Source organism: Natrix helvetica (assembly GCF_964273705.1).
Source record: "Natrix helvetica genome assembly, chromosome: 13".
Classification (NCBI taxonomy): domain Eukaryota; kingdom Metazoa; phylum Chordata; class Lepidosauria; order Squamata; family Natricidae; genus Natrix; species Natrix helvetica.
In genome coordinates, this window is record NC_138557.1 from 8,070,274 (window position 1) to 8,095,869 (window position 25,596).

Sequence of the window (25,596 nt, forward strand, 5' to 3'; positions counted from 1 at the left end):
CAGCCTGAAAACCACCCCAAAGCAGCCTGAAAACAGCCCCCAAATGGCCTGAAAACAGCCTGAAAACAGCCAAAAAAACAGCCTGAAAACAGCCAAAAAAACACCCTGAAAACGGCCCGAAAAACAGGCTGAAAATGGCTCAAAAACCAGGGAGGCATGCACCAGCCAGCTGCTCTTTGGGTTTCCAGTGCTCCGGCATGCGCAAAGACTAGCTGCCTGTTGTGCATGCGCATGCCGGAAACCCAAAGACCAGCTGGCTTCTGCATGCATGCGCACCGGCCAGCTGGCCTTCGGATTTCTAGCGCTGTGGCGCATGCTGGTTTGTTCCAGTTTGGGCACTCGGTGCTGAAAAGGTTTGCCATCACTGCCCTAGTCCTTCTTTTCCTTAGACTAGGCATACCCAATTCTTGCAACCATTCTTCATAACTTACTCCCTCCCTCTCTCCTTCCCTCCCTCCATTCCTTCCTTCCAACATTCTCTCTATCTCTCTCTGTTTCTCTCTTCCCCTCTTTGTCTCTTCCCCCCTCCCTCTCCCTCTCTGTCTCTCTCTCTCCCCCCTCTGTCTCTCTCTCTCTCCCTCTCTGTCCCTCTTCTTCCCTCCCTCTATCTCTCTGTCTCTCTGTCTCCCTCTCTGTCCCTCTTCTTCTTCTTCTCTCTCTCTCTCTCTCTCTCTCTCTCTCTCTCTCACACACACACACACACACACACACACCAGAAATATTTTGCTTGCCATGTGTAATTCATACTTTCTTTTCAGCCGGAAGCTGAGAAAAAGGACGAGGTAGAACCTGGCGGGGTCCCGCTGCATCAGATGGTGGCAAGAAGACCGATGAGAGATTTCATTGGGCTGGAAGAATGTGACAAGATGACCTGCGAAGCGATGCTGAACTTCAGTTTCTACCTAACCATTGGAGACATGGACGAGGCCTTCAAGTCTATCAAACTCATCAAAAGGTAGGAGGGTTTGGGTTTTTTTTTCCTTATTTCTCTTTTTCTCTGGTGTGATCCCTTTGATTACTGGAGAGAAGAGATGGATTGATCTCGAATTGGTGGTGTTAATTTGATCTTAGAACGGTGGCGTTGCTACGAAAGCTGCGTTTATTTTACCTTTCGCGCCATTGTTTCTGTGCCGTTCCGTGTTTTGTCCATTCTGAAACCCAAATTTGATCGCATAGTTTTCGTTCCAATAGGTAAACTAGACGAGACACTCAACCCCACAGGAAATCTGTGTGTACTGAGAAATGATATAATAATAGAATCTGGCAAGTCCATTTGTGCTTTCCGTCCCTTCTTTTCTACATATAAGTATAATCTTTATTGTCATTGTACTTAAATACAACGAAATTGGTTATATCAAGGAGATTTTTATCTGAGCTGCTTCGGAAAATCTTAAAGAATGTTTTGGTCCTCTTTGCCTAGATAACAGGACTTGTACATTTCTGTTATTCTACACCCATAGCAAAGTTATCCTAGGATTGCAAATAGATTTGATGTAGGATATTTGACTAATAAAAGCTAATTGTTGGGATGTTTATTATATGAACAGCTAGGTTGTCCAATAATATTCAGCCAAAGGAATCAGAATTTTTAAAATTACAAGTTGGAACAGAATAACAGAGTTAGAAGGGACCTTGAAAGTCTTCTAGCCCAACCCACTGCTTAGGCAGGAAACCCTACACCGTTTCAGACAAATGGATATCCAACATCTTCTTAAAGACTTCCAGTGTTGGGACATTCACAACTTCTGGAGGCAAGCTGTTCCACTGATTAATTGTTCTCACTGTCAGGAAATTCCTCCTTGGTTCTAGGTTGCTTCTCTCCATGATTAGCTTCCACCCATTGCTTCTTGTTCTGCCCTCAGGTGCTTTGGAGAATAGGTTGATCCAAGCTATTGATTGATCATCAAGCTTCTTATAGCTTGAAATTCGTGTCCTTATGTACCAACTTTTATTTACACTGAAAATCCATGTAATTAATTTTTAAGACAGCCTATTAACTCCCCCACTCCCCCCCATGAGTCTCCTGGAGTAAGTGCTGGACAGGTCTTTCTGTGGCAGCCCCCAAAATAAATATGGTAAATATAAAACCTCCTTAGCTCTTCCATTTTTTCCCCTTGAAAGGCAAATCTAGCATGTCAACTTTATTTCTATGTCTAAAACAAAAACAGAGAATTCAACTCTTATGGTGGAATCCGGGGGTTTGTTTTTAATTTCACATTATAATGATGGTTATTGCAATATTAGCAGAAATAATACATCTTAAATATTCTAGTATTTAAAATCATTTGGTAAATGGCAGTTAAGTAGAGCACATTTTACGCTATAGAATTTTCCTAGAAAAAAGGCAGGTAAGTTGAAATGAAACCCAATTAAGGACCAGTCTGTTTAGTCCCAGCAAGACAGCTTTCGGAATCTAAGAAAGACTCAAAGCCTGCTTTGAAGTGGGATGTAAACTCTGGAACGTAAGTGTACTACAATGTGAATTTTGCCATCCCAATTTGCATGTTTTATATAGGAGAGAACTTACTGGGAGGTAGAATATACTGTAGCCAAAGGAATTTATAAACAACATTAAGGTGTCCAAAGGTTTACATTGGTAGCCATTTTACTAATTTCAATCACAATTGTCCACATCTATTATCTAGGTGATTTCTACAACATATAGTGCTAAAGATGCCACAAAACTTTGTAAATGTTGCACAATATTCTTATATTACTTTTTCTCTAATAGCAGGGTTTTTTGGTCCTCTTAAACACTTGGGTAACTTAAGAAGGAAAAACGCTACCCATGATCGTTTTAAAGAAATCAGTTGTAATATCCAAAATAGAAAAAAAATCCTCAAGAACTGCAGGCGGCATATAAAATTTAAACTTTCCTGTTTGTTTCACTTAGGCTAAGTTACTTATTAAGGCTTAGGTACTGAGTGATATACCTGTTTATGTCTTTTATTTGACGTCCTGTTAAGTCATACTATGAAGCTCAAGAGTTAGCTTCATTATTCCCTTTTTGAAGGGGAAAAAAAAAAGGATGGAAAGCGGAAAGCTCATGCAAAGTTTTGAAGCGGTTATATTACAAATGTGTGTCTAAGAAAGAGACATTAAATATTTCGGTCAACAGCTTCATCATCCAATCCGTTTTTCCCCCCTCCATCGTTACCTCTATAATATCATTCTTCACTGGTTAAATATTTTGCTAAACGTTCTATCAGACGTTATACCTAGTGGTGGGATTCAAATAATTTAACAACCGGTTCTCTGCCCTAATGACCAGCTGGGTAGGCGTGGCTCGGTGGTCATGTGACCGGGTGGGTGTGGCCAACTCAACGTCACTCAGGTCGATGGGCGCTTCGCCTTAGCGGTGACAATGTAACGAGGGTTAACCGGAGAGGCAGTTTCTGTAAGCAGGGCAATAGAGATGAGGCTAGAAACAACACCAGAATGTTTCCTTCCTGCCTTCCTTACAGGATTAGCCCTGTAGGGGGGGAAACAAAAGGAGATTTCTTCCAACAACCCGTTCTCCCAACTGCTTAGAAAGTTAACAAGGTTCTCCCGAATAGGTGCGAACCGGCTGAATCCCACCACTTGTTATACCAAAGATATGTGTGTGTATCAGGGACCTATTTATCTGGCAGCCATTTCTGATGGATTCTCTCCCCCCCCCCCCATTCGATCAATAAGGAATAAATTCTTGCCTCCCATAAATTTAGTAATCTGGTCTTCTCACCACATTGAAGCATCTTCTGAAGCGAAGTCAATGCGATTCCAGATTCATTTCGCAACCAGGTTACTAACTTATCAGCCGCAGTGATTGACTTAATAACAATGGCAAGAAAGGTCATAAAAGCTCACTGCAACAAATGTCTCTCTTAACTACAGAAACTTTGGCCTCAGTTGTCATAAATCAAGGACTACCAGTATCTCTTTTGGCTTCAGCGGGCAAGAAAAAGCTACAATTTAGCACCAAATCTGAAAAAAAGCCCGGCCATCAATTTTTCATTTCAATAATTGCTAAGGATGGAAAGAGGATGGAAAGAGAAAATCCCACTCTTCTCGGTGTGGGTAATGCAGATACGATGAAGGATGGCAGCTTTTGAAGGAACCTCTTTATCAAGAGTTAAGTGGCATGGAAATTGTTTCTACAAAATTGGCTTTAAAGACCAATAAGCCTGAAATCTTAAATATTTCATGCCCTGTTCAAAGAAATTTGTGCCAAGCTTTCAAAACAGGACAATTATCCCCGGTTGGCTTTGATTTTAGAACATTTGCATCAAAGCAAGAATAATTGTTCGGGCCAGATTCGATGCCTCTCAAATTTTGCACACACTTCTACCATGTTTCCCCGAAAATAAGACAAGGGTCTTATTTTCTTTTGACACCCCCCCCCCCCCGAAATAAGCGCTTGGCCTTATTTTTGGGGAGGTCTTATTATTTTTAAGGTGCTGGAGCGTGGTCACCTCATGGCTGCTGATGAGTTGTGCGTCACTGGGCCTGCCACACTTTTTGCAGCGGCCATTAGCATGACAGAAGGGTGTGGTGGCTAGGGTTGTGGGTTGCTATTCGGTAAGGACGTGTGGGGTGTATGGAGCATGTCCCTCCACCCTTACCCCCCCTCCGGCCTCACCTCCTCACGTTGTATTGTTTGCGCGGCAAGCAAGCAGAGGAAATGGCAGGGACCTGCTGTGCATGCGTTTAAATATTTTCAGGGAGGACTTATTTTGGGGGTTTATATATAAAGAGAGAACAGCTATCATTTCTTCTTTCAGGCTTCTTTTAACAGGTGGTTCCAAGGAAGGAACATTTCTCTAACTGAGCCCTCAAATCTGTTGGTTATTTCTGCGCAAAACTTGAAAGGAGGTTGCCTTTTCCCATTGCTAGATTCTCACAAAATCCGTCAGAGTATAGCGCCACATTCTTTTGGCTAAAAATCCCATCAAGATGGCTGAGCTGCTAATATCTTACGCTGTACATTGGGATCAAGAAAAGCATTGTACAATGTAGCGGGTTAGACAGACAGATAGACAGGTACAGACGAACACGGCCCATCTAAGTAGTACAGCTAGTCCTCAACTTACAATAGTTCTTTTTTTTTGACCCTTCAAAGTGACGATGGCACTAAAAAAATGCGTGGCTTAGTTCCATTTTTCACCCTTGCTGTTCTGAGCGAGGCTTCCCAAGAGCATGAAGCAAACTCCTTGTCCTGACCAAAAAAAAAAACACCTTTTATTAATTTGCTGTGAACTCTGCTCCTTCACCTCCAGCAAAGTCTTTCGAGGGAGGATTTAAAGTCACAGACCTTCTCTGGCTTGGAGAGCTGCCAGGACGATATCTGCAGAACTTGGCAAGGAGTCTCGGAGAGTCACAAACCAATTAAGGGAACTAATTGTCTCCTGCAAACTCCACTCCCTTTTCGCTCCTCTTTTATTTCCTCTGGGAGGAGCCATTCATCGTCCACCTGTGGTCTTACTCCTAAGTCGACCCCTGTTCTTTAGCTCTTCCCTTCGTCTGGCAACTCTGCTCATGCGCACACTGAGAAGAGGCTCCATCTGTTCTTCTGCCTCACTGATGTCTGACTCTGAAGGCAGCTGATAACTGGCATACGGCTCTGGCCCCCTCTCTGCCTCCGACACAGAGCCTTCATCAGAGCCTTCCCCAGATTCCAGGACTGGCACAGGTTCCTCCCCAACCTCCTCACTGTCCGAATCTGCTGCCAGCTCCGCCACAACACCCCTTTTGCGACAAGCAAAGTCGACAGGACGCCAGATTCACTCCATAACCGAGTTACTAACTTAAACAACTGTCATAAAACGGGGCACAGCTCACTTAATAAATGTCTCACTTAAGCACAGAGTCTCAATGTTGGTCGTAAGTTGAGGACTACCCGTAATGACAGATTTCCCTAAGTGAAGAGTGAAATGTGTGGTTTTTAAATTACATCGCCTATGTATAAGAAAGCAGTCAGTTGGGGTTTTTCGTGTTGTTTTTTAAAATCTGCCTGTGTGATTGTATCGCCCTCTTTTCCGTCTCCGCATTCTCAGCACGGGGACTCCACGTAGTCGTTCTCCAGGCCTCGCCGAAAGCGAGCGGTCAGCGTGCGGCTGATCACAATGACTCTGGGGGCCATGCAGTCCTCCCGCCGGTGAAGGATGTTCCATATAAGGATGGCTGCAGCCAATGTGGCTAAGAGACAGGCCCCAATGTTCAGGTAGCAAGACCAGGACAGACTGGTGTAGGGTCCAATGCGGTAGAAAGTCACCAGGCCAATGACCAGAACGAAACCTGAAAGAAAAACGAAATTGGAACCTCACGTTAAATAATATTCCTGGGATGTCAAAATCCAAGGGGGAAAAATCTTTGGCAGAAAGGACAACGTTGTGGCATGAGGATTAAGACATTACAGGCATGCATGGATAGACGTTCTTTCTTTCAAAGATCCCCCAAAAGCTAACCACCAGAATTTGCTTCTTTTCTTCCAACATGCAGATCAAAATGATTATTTAGAATAGAATAGAATAAACAGAGTTGGAAGCGACCTTGGAGGTCTTCTAGCCCAGCCCCCTGTTCAGGCAGGATACCCTACACCACTTCAGACAAACACTAGTCGTTCCTGACTCTAGGGGGCGGTGATCATCTCCGTTTCAAAGCCCAAGAGCCAGCGCTGTCCAAAGACGTCTCCGTGGTCAGGTGGCCGGCATGACTCAACGCCGAAGGCGCAAGGAACACTGTTCCCTTCCCACCAAAGGTGGTCCCTATTTTTCTAGTTGCAGTTTTATGTGCTTTCGAACTGCTACATTGGCAGAAGCTGGGACAAGTAACGGGAGCTCACTCTGTTCTCACACAACAGCCTTCTACCAGGATTTGCACCCCTGTGGTTTTTACTCCAAAGAAGCCAAAAATTGAAGTCTCGGATGCTTTCAAGGCAGAATCCGCAGAAAGACGGATATTTTTGAATGGGAAAACACATCCATAAAATTTCCCTGGGAAATTCCTTTATCTGGAGATGGATTTCCTCCTGCGAAATGGCAGGAAAGAGTCCGGTTTTAAAAGTAGCGGCGATGTTTTGCTTTTCTGAACGCGGCCTTCTCCCGCCGGTCTTGAAGACCTTTATGAACATGAAGTATTATCCCACCAACCGCTTCCTCCTTCGTGTGTATCCTAAATATCCGGTTATTCATGTTTCCCTGTTGAGGAAACTGAGGTGAGGAGATTTGTCTAGCCGCACAGGAAATCGATCAAGGGGTCAGAAGTAGAATCCGAAACATCTGACCCACAATGTTGTATATGAAAGAACCACAGAGCTGCCCTACTCTCCATTCAGGCAGGTCTCAACAGCCTCTGAGGTGTTTCTGGACAGGTCTAGTTTAGTCTAATTTACTTTACTTTACTTTTTACTTTGGTTTACTTTACTTTCCTTATTATTATTATTATTATTATTATTATTATTATTATTATTATTATTATTATTTATTCGCGTTTATATACCGCCCCCTCTCCCGAAAGGGACTCGGGGCGGTGTACAGTCCGTATCAGAATACAACAAATTAAAACATAGTAATAACTACATAAATACGTATATGAGAGGAGGATAAAATATGCCAAACTGTACAGCTAAATAAATAAATTGAAATGTACAAAATTTAAAATCCCAATGTCATATCAGATTAAATTTAAAAAACTATCCCTCTAAAAACCAGTAAAAATGTGTATGCCAGGAGGTAGACGTTATAAATTATGCCAGACCAGCCAGTCGGAACAGGTGTGTCTTCAATTTCTGTCGGAAGGAGCGGAGGTCAGTAGTGGTTCTAATGTCCTCTCCTCTCCTCTCCTCTCCTCTCCTTTCCTTCCCTTCTTTCCTTTCCTTCTTTCCTTTCCTCTCCTCTCCTTTCCTTTCTTCTTTCCTTCCCTTCTTTCCTTCCCTTCTTCCCTTTCCTTTCCTTCTCCTTCCCTTCCCTAACCTTCCTTTCCTTATTTCATTTCATTTCATTTCGTTATTTCCTTTCATTTCCTTTCTTTTCCTCTCCTCTCCTTTCTTCTTTCCTTCCCTTTTCTTCCTTCCCTCCTTCCCTTCCCTTCTTTCCTTCCCTTTCCTTATTTCATTTCATTTCATTTACTCAGTGGTGAAATTCAATTTTTTTTACTCCCGGTTCTGTGGGCGTGGCTTGGTGGGCATGGCAGGGGAAGGATATTGCAAAATCTCCATTCCCACCCCACTCTGGGGCCAGCCGGAGGTGGCATTTGCCGGTTCTCCGAAGTACTCAAAATTTACGCTACTGGTTCTCCAGAACCTGCTGAATTTCACCCCTGGCTTTACTTTATTGTCATGGTATTGTCATACAATGAAATTAAATGCCAACTTCCGTGTACATTATAACTATAAAAATAAAAACACAAAAACATCCTTCACATGCTATATAATTGAAATTGAAAAAACGACACTGCATTAATATTGCACTATACCGTAGAATTCAATATAGTTACCGCCCTGGGATAGAATCTGTTTTTCAGCCTATTTCTCCTTGTTTTTATTGTCCTGTACCGCCTGCCAGATGGTAATAGTTCAAAAAAAAAGGATGCCCAGGATGAGATGGATCTTTAAGGATGTTTTGAACTTTCTTAAGGCAGCGGGAGCTATCAAGCTCTTCCAAGGAGGGAAGAGGGCAACCCATGATCCTCTGGGCAATGACGTTGACCCTCTGGAGCGCTCTCCTATCTGCCACTGTGCAATTGGCAAACCAGACACAGGGGCAGTAAGTCAAAATGCTCCCTATGGTACAGCGGTAGAAGGTCACCAGCAGTTTTTCCTTCAGTTGTTCTTTCCTGAGAAGACTCAGGTCGTATCATCTCTGCTGGGTCCTTTTGACCTGGACTGCCATGTGAGAGCCCCAGGTCAGATCCTCTTTTTATGATAACACCCAAAAACATAAAACTTGCTGCACTTGGTCTCCATGGATAAGCAAGGGCTGGATGTCTCTTGGAAGATAGAATAGAAATGGAAATGGAAATGGTAATGGTAATGGAGTAGAGTAAAGTAGAGTAAAGTAAAGTAGAGTTGAATAGAATATAATAGAAATAGAAATGGAAATGGAAATGGAAATAGAGTATAGTAAAGTAGAGTAGAGTTGAATAGAAATGGAAATAGAGTAGAGTAAAGTAGAGTAGAGTAAATAGAATAGAAATGGAAATGGAAATAGAGTAAAGTAAAGTAGAGTAGAGTTGAATAGAATAAGGAATAGAACAGAACAGAATAGAATAAGAGAGTTGGAAGGTCTCCCTTGCCCTCTCCGTCTCCTCCACTCTCCTCGGTTTAGTTAATGAACTTTTGGATGGAAGTAATTTATAGGTTTAATTAGCCTAACGGGAGAACAATATACAAAGAAGCAAATAGGCCTTGCATAATAAGGAGGGGGGGGGAGAAATCCAGCTCCCCCCCCCCCCTGTCTCATAAACACTTCCTTAACCACCACCACAACAGAAGGGAATTCACACAGACAAAAGGGCCCCTTATGCAGAAGGAACGCTAGGATAAGCACCAGGGCGGGTAAACAGACATCAAGATCTGCAGATACCATTTCCGTTAGGATTGCGGGCAAGGTCAGGTCAGTCCTGAGTCGGACTGGCTGTCCCCAACTTGGCTGTGCGTCCCCTCCTCCGTGCATCCGTGGCATGGCTTGCAAGCCTCCTGTGATAAAAATCTATTCTTGGGCGCAAGACAGATTAAGATAAAGCAAGCCAGCTCAAGTGTAATTATTAGTCATCAGGATAAGCCATCAGGGCTGCTCCAGATACGCAGGACTGATTTCCGAGCTCGTTTAAATCTCATTTGCAAGGCGGGTTGCTTTGGATTGTATCCCTGGAAGGAAAATGTTAATACAGATAGTCCTGGAATTAAAGGTAAAGGTTCCCCTCGCACATATGTTCCCGACTCTAGGGGGTGGTGCTCATCTCCGTTTCAAAGCCGAGGAGCCAGCGCTGTCCAAAGACGTCTCTGTGGTCATGTGGCCGGCATGACTAAATGCCGAAGGCGCACGGAAGGCTGTTGCCTGCCCACCAAAGGTGGTCCCTATTTTTCTAGTTGCAGTTTTATGTGCTTTCAAATTGCTAGGTTGGCAGAAGCTGGGACGAGTAACGGGAGCTCACTCTGTTATACGGTGCTAGGGGTTTGAACTGCCGAACTGTCAATCTTTCTGACCGATAAGCTCAGAGCCTTAGCCACTGAGCCACCCTAGTCCTAGTCCAGGACTAGTCCCTAGTCCTGGAATTACAATAGTTCATTTAGTGACTGTGTCAACTCCTAAGGTTGCTATAATAAGAGAAGCGGGGCGCGCATTCCACGCATGCTGTCGGCTGAAGTCGGATCTCAGATTACTGCAGCAGGCTTGGGAGGGGTGCACCTCATTTGGGAATGTGATTTATGACACAGACTGAGGGGAGGGAAGGAACAGGGATAAAGTTCAGATATAAATCAAACAAAGCTTAGGCCTGACTGGGAAAAGTTCTTGCCTATGATGCTCCTAATAAATGGTTAGATTTTGTATTGAAACTTGGCTCGATACTCATGAATCAATTAGGGCATTTTGGGGAAACCTGACAGACTGTGCGCAGTTACAATGACCCTGAAAAAAACTGACTTATGACCGTTTTTCACAGTCGTGACTTTTGCAGCATCCCCACGGTCATACTGATCAAAATTCAGATGCTTGCCAAGTGGTTCATATTTATGACCATTGTAATGTCTCGGGGTCACGTGATCCTTTTTTTTGCGACCGTCTGGCAGGCAAAGTCCCTGGGGAAGCCAGATTCCCTTCGCAACCAGGCTACTAACTCATCAACTGCAGGGGTTCACTGAACAACTTTGCCAAGAAAGGTCCTAAAAGGGGGCAAAACCCACCTAACAAATGTCTCACTTAACAACAGAAATGTTGGCCTGCATTGCGGTCGTAAGTCGAGGAGTACCATAATGCATCTGTGGCCTTACTCCCAAGTCGATCCCTGTTCTTTAGCTGTTCCCTTCGTCGGGCCGCTCTGTGCATGCGCACACTGGGAACAGGCTCCAGCTGTTCGTCTGCCTCACTGATGTCTGACTCTGAAGGCAGTTGATAACTGTCAGACGGCCCTGGCTCTGTCTCTGCCTCCGACACAGAGCCCTCATCAGAGCCTTCCCCAGACTCCAGGACTGGCCCGTGTCCCTCCCCAGCCTCCTCACTGTCCAAATATGCTGCCAACTCTGCTGGCCGCTGGCGGGCCACAACAAGCAGTCAGCTGAAGTAGCCTGCAGCACTGCGCCACTTCGGCTTTCATTGTAAAGAGTCCGTTATTCATCCCGCAAAGCTCCGAAGACTTCCTTGGGCCACTCAGAATTAAAAATGTAAAAAAAAAAAAAACCACTGATGTTAGCAAGGCTGTTTCCCTTCACAGGACCTTTTGACTTGAACTCCAGCTCCGCACATTAGTGAATGAATAATGTGGAAGGGAATTTTCAGGGTGGGGGGGGGGGAGGAGGAAGGTTTTTTTCTGTCACTGTGACTTGCATTGCCAGATTTTTTTTCTTTTTTAAAAAGCAAAATAAGGAATCTTTACAGGGCTGGGAGAAAGGAATTCTGGAAACCGTGGGTATGAATGAACAGCAGAGTCCTTCTTTTTCCTTTAAATGTCACTTTAGCTCTACTTTAACGAAGGCCCCAAACGTCCTTCTTATGCTCTACAACCTTAAACCCACGCGGCTGCATCAACGCATTTCATTTGCATCGTAGGATTTGGGTTTTCGAACCGTAGAATTCTTCAGATGTTCGAATACAACCAGTTATCCCTCAATGTCATTCCTGCTTCGCTAAAAACTCTTATCGGTTATTTTTTTAATACGTCTTTTTGTATATATATATATTTTCTCATCCTCTATTTAATGATCCGTTACTAATGCAAGTAACTGGATCGCACCCTTTCAACCTTATTTCCTGAAGTTCTGCAGGTTTATATTTTAACTTTTTTCTTTCGATTTCTTCCCCCCCATTTTTTTGTATTGTTGTTATGGTTTGTCACATAATCAGCCGGATGTTTAAATTGGATTTGGCATTTTTGTCCATCTATTCATATTCCTTGCAAAGATCGGGAATAGAATAGAATAGAATTAGAAATAGAAATGATAGAATAGATTAGAATAGAATAGAATAGAATAGAATAGAATAGAATAGAATAGAATAGAATAGAATAGAATAATAGAATAGAATAAGGAATAGACTGGAATAGAACAGAACAGAATAAACAGAGTTGGAAGGTATCTTTGGAGGTCTTCTAGTCCAGCCCCTTGCTTAGGCAGGAGGGATTTAAACCGCTGAACTGCCAAACTTTCTGATTGACAAGCTCAGCATCTTAGCCACCACGTCCCTTAATATAAATATATTTTATTTAAGTGTTTATATTAAGGGATAAATATTTGTTATCCATGATTCTTTTTTTTTAAAGTGCAAAGCTTGAAAATTTTTTACAGAATTGCTTTTAAATATCTTAACTTTTAAAACTGCTAAAAGAACTTTTTTTTTTTTTTTGCAAAATATTCACAGGCTCTTTTTTAAAAAAACGGTGTTTGTTTTTCAGTAGAAGCGATGGGTTTGTGTTTATTTTTTAGTCTGCCATGTACTGTTTATCCGGACTTGTTTTCTCATCCCTGACCAAACAAACTAGCATTGGATGTGGGTTGCTTTTCCGTTGAGGAAGGAAACCGAAAACGCAGTTGAGGAAGAAATTTGGAAAGGGCAGTGTCAGGGATTGGACAGGCGAAGGAGAGAGGCCTTACTTTGTGAGCTTGTGCTTCAGATCCGAAGAACCGGCGTCCTGCTTGAATGGTCCTGGCAGAGAGCCAGATCTAGCGCTAAAGTGCAAATTTTAAATCTTTGTTTCTGTCGCGCTGCTTCCTCGGAATCAAACTTTTTTTTTTCAAAGAATAAAACAAGACAGTGACCGGAGATAAGCAACTCCATGTTGCCAACAGGATCAAAGCTTGTTTGATGTTGCTTCTGTCTGTCATGAATCCTTTTAAGAACATAGAACTTTTTAAACACATTAACAGAGTTGGAAGGTACCTTGTAGGTCATCTAGTCCAACCCCCTGCCCAAGCAGGGGACCCTACACCGTTTATGAAAGATGGCAGTACAGTCTCTTCTTGAAAGCTTCCAGTGATGAAGCTCTCCCAACTTCTGAAGGCAACTTATGTTCCATCAATTGATGGTTCTCACTGTCTGGAAATTTCTCCTTATTTCCAGGTTGAATCTCTCCTTGGTCAGTTTCCATCCATTATTCCTTGTCTGGACTTCAGGTGCTTTGGGGAATACCTTGACCCCCTCCCCTCTGTGGCAGCCCCTCAAATATTGGAAGACTGCTATCATGTCTCCACTGGTCCTTCTCTTCACTAGATTAGCCATGCCCAGTTCCTGCAACCGTTATTCATATGTTTTAGCCTCCAAGCCTTTGCTCCTAGATTGGGATTAACAGAGTTGGAAGGGACCTTGTCGGTCACCTAGTCCAACCCCCTGCCCAAGCAGCAGACCCTATACCATTTCTGCTTCCTGGGTAACATCCAGAAGGTAAATTCAACTTTTTAAAAAAACATTAACAGATTAACATAGTTGGAAGGGACCTTGTACTGTAGAATTGGCTAGAAAAGTGTCAGATGGGAGTGCAACATGGTGTGAAAATGTCATCTCAATGTTCCGGTACTGCTCAAATTAATAAAATCTGGCATAGGCATCTCTTGGGATGTTCTTATTAATGCAAGCAGACTGAACAAATTTCTTAAGTGGTGTTCAAAAAGGTTTGTGCTGAAACTCGATTAACATATTAACAGAGTTAGAAGGGGCCTTCCAGGTCATCTAGTCCAACCCCCACCGCCAAGCAGGGGACCCTACACCATTTCTGACAGATCTCCAGTCTCTTCTTGCAAGCTTCCAGTGAATGAAGCTCCCACAACTTCCGAAAGGCAACTTCTGTTTCATCGGTTGATTGCTCTCATTGTCAGAAAATTCTTCCTTATTTCTAGATTGAATCTCTCCTTGATCAGTTTCCATCAGACATTATTCCTTGTCTGGCTTTGGATCACAGGGCCAGAAGGGACCTTGGAGGTCTTCTAATCCAACCCCTTCTCAAAGCAGGAGATCTTATGCTACCTTGGTCAAATAGTTGTCTAGTCTATTTGGGGGGAAAAGCCCCACAATTTGCGAGGGCAAGCTATTCCGTTGACGAACTGCTCTGACAGTCAGGAAATGTCTCCAGGGGTGGATACAGGCGGCTGCTACGGCCGGTTCGCTCGGGGATGCGCTGCGCATGCGCAGTACTAGAAAATGCTTCTGCGCATGCGCAGAAGCCAAAAAAACAAGATGGTGCCACCAAGAAGAACCGGTTCGGGGCATGGCAGGCTGAGTTACTACCTACTCGGCCAAAATAGTCTAAACGGGTAGGAACCCACCTCTGGTTGGATTTCTCCTGGAAACCCCCTCTCCAGAAGCAATCCTACGGATGGGAGCTCAAAGCTCACCCTGCACAAAACCGTTTCGTCCCCATCTTTTTCCAAAGCAAACAGTTCTTTCCTGTAAGGTGTGTGCGGGCCGTCCATCCAGTCCTGGAACTGCCAGGGGCCAGTTCCCTCTTTCCTTCCTCTCCTCTTCCTAAAGTTGTATTTTGTTACGGTTGTGGGGTTTTTTTTTTTTCCTCTCGTTTTCTTTTGTTGTTTCCCAAAAAGGATGCGCCTCTTGGGAGGAGAGACCCAGGTGGCTGAAGTCGAAATGAAGCAGCCACCGTGTCAGTGTGATGGCAGGCGTTGGCTGGCCAAGGTCAGGGTTTTTTTAGGGGGTATTTGAGGTAGGTTTGGCTGAAATGTTCTGCTTTCCTTGGTAACGTTCCTTCTCTTTTGGGATGCAACCAGCTGTCAGGTCTGCAGACTGCGAAGCTGGAATGAAAACGAAGCTGAGGGGCCAAGTGAATATGTGTACGTCATATCGTTGGCTGTTCCCTGGATTGAGAGGCTTGCTGTTATGACAACAACTCTATTTGTTGTTGTTGTTAATTTTGGAATCATTTCTTTTTTTTAAAAAAAAAGAATAAAGTTTTGAAATACTTATGTAGCTACAACAATATTCAGGGCCCTTGGTCCTTTCTGAGCTTGGTGGGGGTTTCTTGCAGACATTTCGTTACCAAACTAGGTAATATGATCAATGCTAGAAGGGAATGGGGTTTGATGGGGGTGGGGGGGTGGGGGTGGAAGACAACTGTATGGTCCTTGGTGCTCTCTGAGGTTCGTGGTTTTCTTGCAGACATTTCGTTACCAAAGTAGGTAACATCATCTGTGCTAGAACGGAGTGGAGTTTGCGGGCGATGGCCGGGGGGGCGGGGAGAGGAGGAGGAGCTCTAAATTTGGTTGTTTTCTGCCAGAAGGATGTTTCTTCCAACAGCATGAAAAATTCTAACTTCAGTTTCTCTCTCTCTCTCTGCCTCTTTCTCTCTCTTTCCCTGTCACTCTTTCTCTGTCTCTTTGTCTCTTTCTCTCTCTCCCGCTTTCTCTCTCTCTCTTTCTCTCTCCCCCCCTTTCTCTCTCTGTCTCTCTCTCACTCTCTGTCTGTCTCTCTCTCTCTCTCTCTTTCTCTCTCTCTCTCTCTCTCTCCCTGTCCCTCTCCCCTTTCCACTCCCAGTGCTGAGGATTTCAAGGTTCAGCTTGCATAACAGGTAACAGCAGGCATTTCCTTCTCCTGTGTCGGGAAATCCTGGCGCCCTTCTGTCTCTCTCTGACTGTGTTTAAAACAGACTGCAGGCTAGGAAAAAAAAATCCCTGGGCTAAAATTAGCAGCCCCGATAGAAGAAAGGCACACGGCCGCACTCTTGTACTGTTTTTCAATGAAACAACAAATCTAAACCCAGCCAAAATGCATTTCCTCTCGGCAAAAAAAAGAAAAGAGGAGCAGAGCCCCGACAGCGTGGCAGGCAGAGCAGTGGGAAGAGAAGCTCAGGCTGCTCTTGATGGGAAGGAGTGGGGAAATGGAGGCAGGATTTCTAGTAATACAGAACACCAGAGCTGGAAGGGACTTTGGAGGTCTTCTAGTCCAACCTCCTGCTCAAACAAGAGACCCTATACCAGTGTTTCTCAACCTTGGCGACTTTAAGTCCTGTGGACTTCAACTCCCAGAATCTCCCAGCCAGCGCAGACGTCGTTAAGTGAATCTCTGCAATGGTTAAGTTAGGAACATGGTTGGTAAGTGAATCTGACTCCCCCATTGGCTTTGCTTGTCAGAAGGTCTCAAAACGGGGTGGGGGGTGGGGGTGTCATACGCCCCTGGGATATTGCAACCGTTGTAAATAGGACAGAGGGAGAGAGAGAGACAGAGAGAGACAGAAAGAGAGAGAGAGACACACACACAGAGAAAGATACAGAGAAAGAGGGAGAGAGAGTGAAAGGGGGAGGGAGAAAGAAAGTCAGGGAAAGAGAGACAGAGAAAGAAAGGGAGAGAGAAAGGGTGGGAGAGAAAGAGAGACAGACAGAAAGACAGGTAGAGAGAGAGAGAGAAAGGGAGAGACAGAGGGAGAGCGAGAAAGAGAGACAGGGAGAAAGGGGGAAAGGGGGAGGGAGAAAGAGAGTCAGGGAAAGAGAGAGACAGAGAAAGAAAGGGAGAGAGAAAGAGGGAGAGAGAAATAGAGACAGAAAGAGAGACAGGGAGAGAGAGGGAGAGAGAAAGAGAGACAGGGAGAAAGGGGGAAAGGGGGAGAGAGAGAAAGAGAGACAGAAAGAGAGACAGGGAGAGAGAGGGAGAGGGAGAGAGAAAGAGAGACAGGGAGAAAGAGGGAGAGAGAGACAGAGAAAGAAAGAGACAGAGACAGAGTGACAGAAAGAGAGAGCAGAGACAGAGATAGAAAGAGAGAGAGAGAGGGAGAGACAGAGAAAGAGACAGAAAGAGAGAGAAAGGGAGAGAAAGAGAGACATGGAAAGAGAGGGTGGAGAGACAGAGAAAGAGACAGACAGAAAGAGAAAGAAAGGGAGAGAAAGAGAGACATGAAAGAGAGAGAGAGAGACAGAGAGAGAGAGAGAAACACACACACACATACAAAGTAAAGCATCATAGCATGATTGGTGCTCACAGAAACCTAGAAACACATTTATTTATCTGTCTTGAAAAAGAGACAAAAAAATCCTCCTTCGCCAATACTTGAGAGGAACTCCATCATTCCACCTAAGTTCTCCCCTGCCTCCATTTTTTCCCCTTTTGAAGTGGAGAAGGAACGGGAGGGGGCCCATCCTTTCTGTGTCCACCTAAAGGGACGGGATCCCTACCCACTTGTGCCAGGCTTCCACCTAATTGCAAAGCTTTTGAGCTGGGAGCCCTTTGGTTCCTCCCAGGCGAGGCAGCTTCCATCTTTGGCAACCGAAGGTACTTACTGGCCAGCTGGAACACGGCAGCGATGGCTTCTTCCCACCACTGGGTGTCCTGGGAAATGATGGGCAGTTCCACCAATCCCAAGACGAAGAGGAGCTGGCCGGCGGTCAAGGCGACGGTGGCAATCAAATTGCAGGCACGCATCATATCGAATTGCACTGAAACAACGGTGAGAAAGAAACCTGTTAGTTAGCAGGGGGTGGGGGGGCTTTCCCCCCCTTTTTTTTTAACTCAGAAGGGGGCTCTGAAAATCAGGGCCTAGACACAGGTAGCCCTCAACTTACGACAGTCCATTTAGCAACCATGCGAAGTTTCAACGGCTCCGAAAACCCCGACTTACGACCGTTTTTCACACTTAGAACCGTTGCGGCATCCGCGCGATCAGGTACTTTGCATTCGGATGCTTGGCAGACTGATTCACATTTATGACCGTTCGCAGTATCCTGGGGGTCACGTGATTCCCCGTTCACCACTTTCCGGCGAGCATAGTCAACGGGGGAAGCCCGGTTCGCTTAACCACCGCGTTACTAACTTAGCAACTGCAGGGATACGCTTAACCACGGTGGCAGGAGAGGCGGTAAAACGGGGCAGAACTCGCAAAGCAACAGTCTTGCTCAGCCACGGACGTTTTGGGCTCGATCTTTGGTCGTAGCTTGACGGCTGCCAGTCTGGTAAAACCCGTTGGCGCCGACCTGATTATTGGGACAAGGTCAAAGGGCTAAGTGTGTTGCCCACAGGTCTTCCAGATGTGCCCATCGGCAGGCCACAATGTGCCAAGAAGATCCGTTTGTATTGGTGTCCTCTGACTCCCAGCCAATGGAGAGATGGACAGTAAGAAGAGCGGAGGTGACATAATGAAGATCCAGAATACTACAAAGACACTGGGATAAACAGTTGGGTCTATAATTACATCAGTACAAACCGCAGCATTTAGGGTGTGAATCGAATCTCGGGTAACCTGGCCAATGGGCTACTTAAGCTTGGTACACAGATGACTTACTCTCTGGAAAAAAATATTGTGGGTGTAAGACATCCCTATAGCACCTCGGTGTGTGTGTTCTGTTAAACTACAGCTTGCTGTGCTGTAAAATGGCTTCTACTGTACTGCCATAAAATGGCTTCTACTGTACTGCCGTAAAAATGGCTTCTACTGTACTGCCGTAAAAATGGCTTCTACTGTACTGGCGTGAAATGGCTTCTACTGTACTGGCGTAAAATGGCTTCTACTGTGCAGCGCAGTGGAATTGCCATGGTAACGGCTTCACCGTCCTCCACAAGGGACCTTCCTCTGGTAAGGGGGAAAATCCAACATTAGAAATTACGTTTCGGTCCGGACATTTTCCCCCTTTAAATAAATACCCAGGCAACGTTGGATTATCGGCTAGTATAAAGATAAATTATCCCGATCTCCTTCCAGGAAAATCACAAATAAAATGTGAAAGCTGGGATTTAAATGAGGTGAGATACAAATTGACACTCCACACACACCCCTCTTCATATTTGGCTCTGTGTTTCTATTCTGAAATATTTCATAAATATTTATACTACAAGATATAAATGACTCTCTCTCCGTGAGGGATATTTAACCGAAGCTGTGGGACCGGGAAGAGTCGAATGTGGCTTTTGTAACTGAACAACAGCGACAACAACAATGTCATCCTATCGCCTAGGCAGACTAGTCAGGCGTATTTTTTGGGGACTTCCTAAACGTTGTACTTTTGGGAATCATGCCCATGCCCTGAGAAGCATGAACATGCCATCTCCAAAGGATAATATTCGTGTTTATTTTGAAAAGGAGACATTTGTAAGGCGAACTTCCAGGCATTGTTCCAGAGGTTGGACATCTCCTGTCTGAAATCTCACACGTGCGTTTCTGTTATCATCATTTCTATCCCCCATGTTGCTCGGTGTTGGGACTTCAGGGGCTAATTTAAGAAATTGGAAGTTTCCAATTTCTGTATAAATGATCCATGTATAAATGAATCGTCTACCTACCTGCCTACCTACCTGCCTACCTACCTACCTTATCTAAACCTATCTGTCTTATCTATCTATCTATCTATCTATCTATCTATCTATCTATCTATCTATCTATCATCTATCCATCCATTCATCCATCCATCCATCCATCCATCCATCCATCCATCCATCCATCTATCTTACCTATCTATCTATCTACCGTGTTTCCCCGAAAATACAACCTGTCCTGAAACTAAAGCCTTGCCACATTTTTCGCGTGGGCAAAAATATAAGCCCACCCCCCAAAATAAGCCCCCTGGATAACCCCCCCCCCCTCTCTGGCCAAGCAGAGCACCGCTCGCCGATCTAGCGGTATCCCGAAGGCGCCAAGCCACAGGAACGAGGTGGGGGCAAAGGCACTCATGTTGCTTGGTGCTTTCGGGGTACTGCTAAGTCGGTCAGCGGCGCTGTGCCCAGCTGAAGAGGGGGGGTTGCTGGGCAGCTGCTCCCTTGCGACTGGGTTCCGGGCACAGTCTCAGGGTTGAATGGCCGTGTTGCGCTGTCATAGCAGCAATGCAGCAGCCATGAGGTTACCAAACATGCGAGCAGCCGCCCGGCAACCCCCCTTTCTAGCCGGGCAGCTGCACCGCTGACCGACCTAGCAGTACCCGGAAGGCACCAAGCAGCGCGAGTACCTGTTTGCCACTCTCCGCCTCCCGCGGCTCGGTGCCTTCAGAATGCCCCTAGGTGAGTGAATGGGGCTCTGCATGGCTGGAGAGGGGGATTGCGCAGCGGCTTTTCCGCTCCCCGCTCGCACGAAGGGCATCTCCGCTGCTGGCGCTGCCCGCCACTTGTTGGCTTTTTTTTTGAAAGCACGGAGGACGGATGCCGCTCTGGAAGTAAGCTCTATAGTTGTGGGCTGCAGATCGTACAACCGTAGAGCGCACTCCCAGAGCGGCATCCATCCTCCGTTGCGGCTTCCAAAGCACGGAGATAGGATACTGCTCTTGAAGTGCCCGCTAGGAACCCCCTTTGGTGGGAAGGACCAGGGGAGACATGATAGCAGTCTTCCGATATTTGAGGGGCTGCCACAAAGAAGAGGGAGTCAAGCTATTCTCAAAAGCACCTGAGGGCAGGACAAGAAGCAATGGGTGGAAACTAATGAAGGAGGGAAGCAACTTAGAACTGAGGAGAAATTTCCTGACAGTGAGAGCAATCAATCAGTAATTGAAGTTGTGAATGCTCCCATCACTGAAGGTTTTTAAGAAGAGACTGGACAGCCACTGGAATGGTATAGGGTCTCCTGCTTGAGCCAGGGGTTGGACTAGAAGACCTCCAAAGTCCCTTCCAACGTGGGATGGCTTAATCTCTCTGCTTCAAAAGCACTTAATGCTGCTTCTATGGATATAATGTCTGGTCTCTTACATGAGAGCAGTGGCAGCTGATTCCTAAGCCGAAATAGCGGTGAGCTCCTAAATCAGTCAGCCTGTTTTCCTGACCTAAATTGGCTTTTCCCACAAGAGGAAAGCCTATACGTGCGCAATGCTTGAACACGAGCCAGGAATGCGTAAACATGGAGGCACACAACAGTTATCAGATTTCAGCGCCCTATCAATTGAATGAATAACCTAATTTGCTGTATCAAATTCTCCATCTCCAGAGGCTTGTGCAGATGGCTCTCGCTTTCAAATCTGAATACCGGGAAGGACAATCATGTTAAAAAAGACATTGGAGAGGCAGTGTGGTATAGTGGTAATGGCAGAGATGGGCTTCATATAATTTAATAGCCGCCTCGGGCCAAAAATGTGAACACGCATGTTCGCTTCACTCGTGCGCCTTCCCCACTTGCACGCGGCTTAAGATATGGGGACTTCATGCACGCGGCTTCCAGCGCACCTTCTCGGACAACCGCAGTGAGCAGAGCGGGTGAGGTCCACCAATCAGCTGGGCTGTGTGGGCGGGGGGAGCGGACCAGAGATATATAGGATGGGGTCATGCCGGTTTGAGTGGGCAGGCCCAGCCGGTGGTTAGAACTACTGGTTCGCCCGAACCAGTACGAACTGCCAGCAGCCCACTTCTGGGTTAAGGCTTTGGACCAAGAGTGGCAAGACCTAATTTTAATTCTCTCTCGGTCATAGAAGCTCACTGTTTTTCAGCCTACCCTACTTCCAGAGTGGCTGTTGTGGGGAAAAACAATTCACACTTCAGAATAAAAGTCTGGATATATAGGTAGGTAGGTAGGTAGTATAGGGCCACGCAGTGGCTCAGTGACTAAGACGCTGAGCTTGTCGATCAGAAAGGTCAGCAGTTCGGCGGTTCGAATCCCTAGTGCCTCATAACGGAGTGAACTCCTGTTACTTGTCCCAGTTCCCTCGCACATATGTGCTAGTCATTCCCAACTCTGGGGGGTGGTGCTCATCTCTGTTTCAAAGCTGAAGAGCCAGCACTGTCCAAAGATGTCTCCGTGGTCATGTGGCCGGCATGACTCAACACCGAAAGCGCACGGAGCGCTGTTACCTTCCCACCAAAGGTGGTTCCTATTTTTCTACTTGTATTTTTTACGTGCTTTCAAACTGCTAGGTTGGCAGAAACTGGGACAAGTCACGGGAGAAGTCACTCCGTTACGCAGCGTTAGGTATTCGAACTGCTGAACTTTCCGATCGAGAAGCTCAGCATCTTAGTCACTGAGCCACCATGTCCCGGGGGACTACCTTTAACAAACAACAAATTTGACATCTTTCCTTTACATTCCCCTTTTGAACAGGCCCCAAATCCTTTTTTCATGCAAATGACACAAGGAAGTTACATTTTTAAAGTCCTGTAAGCAACGTCTGGAATTAGGTCGGGATTTCAGCAGGCGCATGGTTCTAAATTGTGGTTTGTTTAACTGTGGCTTATGAAATAAAACAGAACCGAAACTGTGTTCGCCCTATAGTTAAACCAGAAGCTAAGTTTAGAAAGTTGCAATGTATGGCTGTGAAGGTTGGACCATAAGGAAGGCTGAGCGGCAAAGAATGGAGGCCTTTGAACTCTGGTGCTGGAGAAGACTCCTGCATTGAGTCCCTTGGACTGCAAGGCCATCCAACCAATCAGTCCTAGAGGAGATCAACCCTGACTGCTCTTTAGAAGGCCAGATCCTGAAGAGGAAACTCAACGACTTTGGCCACCTAATGAGAAGGAAGGACTCCCTGGAGAAGAGCCTCATGCTGGGAAAGATGGAGGGCAAAAGAAGAAGGGGACGACAGAGAAGGAGGGGGCTGGATGGAGTCACTGAAGCAGTCCACGTGAGCTTCAATGGACTCCAGAGAATGGTAGAGGACAGGAAGGCCTGGAGGAACGTTGTCCATGGGTTTGCTATGGGTTGGACACGACTTCGAAACTAACAACAACAAAAAGTTTAAAAAGCAAAACTCGGTGACTGCATACAACCAGCCTTAAGCTAAAAATAAACAAGCTATGCCATGGCCTCAGATTAAGCCAGTGTGAAGCCGTGATGAGCTACTGAAAAAAAAATGTCTGGGCTCATCCAAAGTTTGAGCCCTTACAGGGGGACCAGTTTTGGTCTTGGAAAATCCATTTATTTTCCCTTTTTTGTCTAAGAAGACATGAAACCTCCAAGAACTCTTAAAGTTTTGGAGAACTCCTTTGGGTTTTGTTTTGTTTTTTAAATTTTGGCCTGGCTGTTTTCCAAAGCCTGAGACATGATTAATAAATCCCAGCATTATCTGGTCTGCTGCCTCTATAAACATTTCTTTCTTTCCCATTCCCACACAGAGCGAGGCTGGCCTGGCTCCCTTCTCTCCCCTTCTCCCCTCTCCGTCTGGGAAATGTCTTTCGCTTAAGTCATATAATTCAACTGGACAGGTGTTTATATTTAGTACTCCCTGCAAATCACGTAGACCCTCTTCGCTCCGGGACCACTTCCCTCTTCTTGAACGCTTGACCCAAAGAGCTATAATAAGGCCGGCCGGCCGGCCTTGCCTTCACTGCTCCTCCTCGCCCAAGTTCGTAGGAAACCAGCTTTCCATCCCCGGCTTCTTTCCTGTGTCTTTTGAAAGGAACTTTCACACCCTTGGCTCTTGGACCCATTTTTGTTTTTCTATCGTGCGGCGGCTGCTTTCAAAAGCATCCCCAGTATCGGTCATCCTCAACGTATGGCCACGGTTGAGTTTATATTTGCCAAGTGAGAAATTTCTTCCAGGCATTTTGCCCAATGTGTTAGGATTCCCCTTGCGGTTCTGAGCGAGGCTTCCCAAGAACATGAAGCAAACTCCTTGTCCCGGCAAAAAAACCCGTTTTATTAATTGACTGTGAATTCTGCTCATTCACATCCAGCAAAGTCTTTCGAGGGAGGATTTACAATCACAAACCTTCTCTGGCTTGGGGAGCTGCCAGATATCTGCAGAACTTGGCAAGGAGTCTCGGAGAGTCACGAACCAATTAAGCAAACTGATTGTCTCCTGCAAACTCCACTCCCCTTTCGCTCCCCTTTTATTTCCTCTGGGAGGGGCCATTCATTGTCCACATGTGGCCTTACTCCCAAGTTGACCCCTGTTCTTTAGCTGTTCCCTTCGTCTGGCAACTCTGCGCATGCGCACACTGGGAACAGGCTCCCGCTGTTCTTCTGCCTCACTGATGTCTGACTCTGAAGGCAGCTGATAACTGGCATACGGCTCTGGCCCCCTCTCTGCCTCCGACACAGAGCCTTCATCAGAGCCTTCCCCAAACTCCAGGACTGGCCCGTGTTCCTCCCCAACCTCCTCACTGTCCGAATCTGCTGCCAGCTCCACTGGCCGCTGACGGGCTATAACATTTGCCGCGTTTGTTTAGTGAATTATTGCGGTTGTTAAATCAGTAGCACACTTGTTAAGGGAAATGGGTTTCCCCTTTGACTTGGCTTGTCAGAAGGTCACAAACGGGGATCACATCACGCCCAAGATGACAGGACCGTCATAAATGTGAGTCAGTTCTCAAGCATCTGAATTTTAAATCATGTGACCATGGGGATGCTGCAACGGTTATATGTGTAAAAAAACGGCTATGATAGTTTTTTCCAGGGCTGTTGTAACTTCAAACGGTCATTAAAGAGGCGGTGGTGAGACCCTTGCTCAAGAGACCTTCGCTCGACCCAATGGAGCTAGCTAATTACCGTCCAGTCTCCAACCTCCCCTTCTTGGCGAAGGTTGTTGAGAATGTGGTGGCGCAGCAGTTTCCACAACACCTGGACGAATCCGACTATCTAGACCCGCGCCAGTCCGGCTTCCGACCCAGGCACAGCACTGAGACAGCCTTGGTCGCGTTGGTTGATGATCTCTGGAGGGCCAGAGATAGGGGTTGTTCCTCTATCCTGGTCCTATTAGACCTCTCGGCGGCTTTTGATACCATCGACCATGGTATCCTATTGCGCCGGTTGGAGGGGATGGGAGTCGGAGGCACCGTTCTGCGGTGGTTCGGCTCCTACCTCTCCGACCGGAAGCAATGTGTGTTGACAGGGGGGCAGAGGTCGTCCCTGAGGCCACTCACTTGGGTGCCGCAGGGGTCGGTCCTCTCGCCTCTCCTGTTCAACGCATATGTGAAGCCACTGGGTGAGATCATCCGTGGCTTTGGGGTTGAGTACCACCTGTACGCTGATGACACTCAGCTGTACATTTCAACCCCAAACCACCCCAACGAGGCTGTCGAAGTGATGTCCCGGTGTTTGGAAGCCATCGGGGTCTGGATGGGGGACAACAGACTCAAACTCAACCCCTCCAAGACCGAGTGCCTATGGGTACCGGCACCTCGGTTCAGCCAGCTGACACCATCGCTGGCCATAGGGGGCGAACAACTGTCCCCTGTGGAGCGGGCGCGCAATTTGGGCGTCCTCCTTGATGCCCAGCTGTCACTGGAGGACCATGTGGCAGCCGTGGCAAGGGGGGCGTTCCACCAGGTTCGCCTGGTGCGCCAATTGCGCCCCCTACTGGACCGGAGTGCCCTGCGCACGGTCACTCATGCGCTGGTGACGTCTCGCCTGGACTACTGCAATGCCCTCTACATGGGGCTTCCCTTGGGACGCATCCGGAGACTGCAGCTAGTTCAGAACGCAGCCGCGTGGGTTATCATGGGGAGTACACGTTACTCCCATGTAACACCGCTCCTGCGCGAGCTGCACTGGCTACCTGTGGCCTTTCGGGTGCGTTTCAAGGTATTGATCACTATCTTTAAAGCGCTCCATGGCATAGGACCTAGATAT

The 25,596-nt window shown here is 46.2% G+C and overlaps 3 protein-coding genes across 5 annotated transcripts in view; 2 read left to right on the top strand and 1 right to left on the bottom strand.

Annotated features, from left to right (window-relative positions):
* The window catches only part of LOC309398746 (lysosomal dipeptide transporter MFSD1-like), a 332,444-nt gene that overhangs the window by 103,857 nt on the left and 202,991 nt on the right, over positions 1-25,596 (top strand). The window lies entirely within an intron of this gene.
* Positions 1-25,596, top strand: part of IFT140 (intraflagellar transport 140) — a 74,995-nt gene that overhangs the window by 23,250 nt on the left and 26,149 nt on the right. For all 3 annotated transcript variants that reach the window (XM_081965879.1, XM_081965878.1, XM_081965877.1), the window contains exon 18: positions 759-955. In XM_081965879.1, coding sequence (XP_081822005.1) covers positions 759-955 — 197 coding nt within the window. The remainder of the gene's footprint in view (positions 1-758; positions 956-25,596) is intronic.
* The window catches only part of TMEM204 (transmembrane protein 204), a 30,618-nt gene continuing 7,208 nt past the window's right edge, over positions 2,187-25,596 (bottom strand). Inside the window, exons 2-3 of the mRNA XM_081965949.1 lie at positions 17,408-17,563; positions 2,187-6,276 (exon numbers count right to left, since the gene is read on the bottom strand). Of these exons, the coding sequence (XP_081822075.1) occupies positions 6,032-6,276; positions 17,408-17,563 (401 nt within the window). The 3' untranslated portion in view covers positions 2,187-6,031. The remainder of the gene's footprint in view (positions 6,277-17,407; positions 17,564-25,596) is intronic.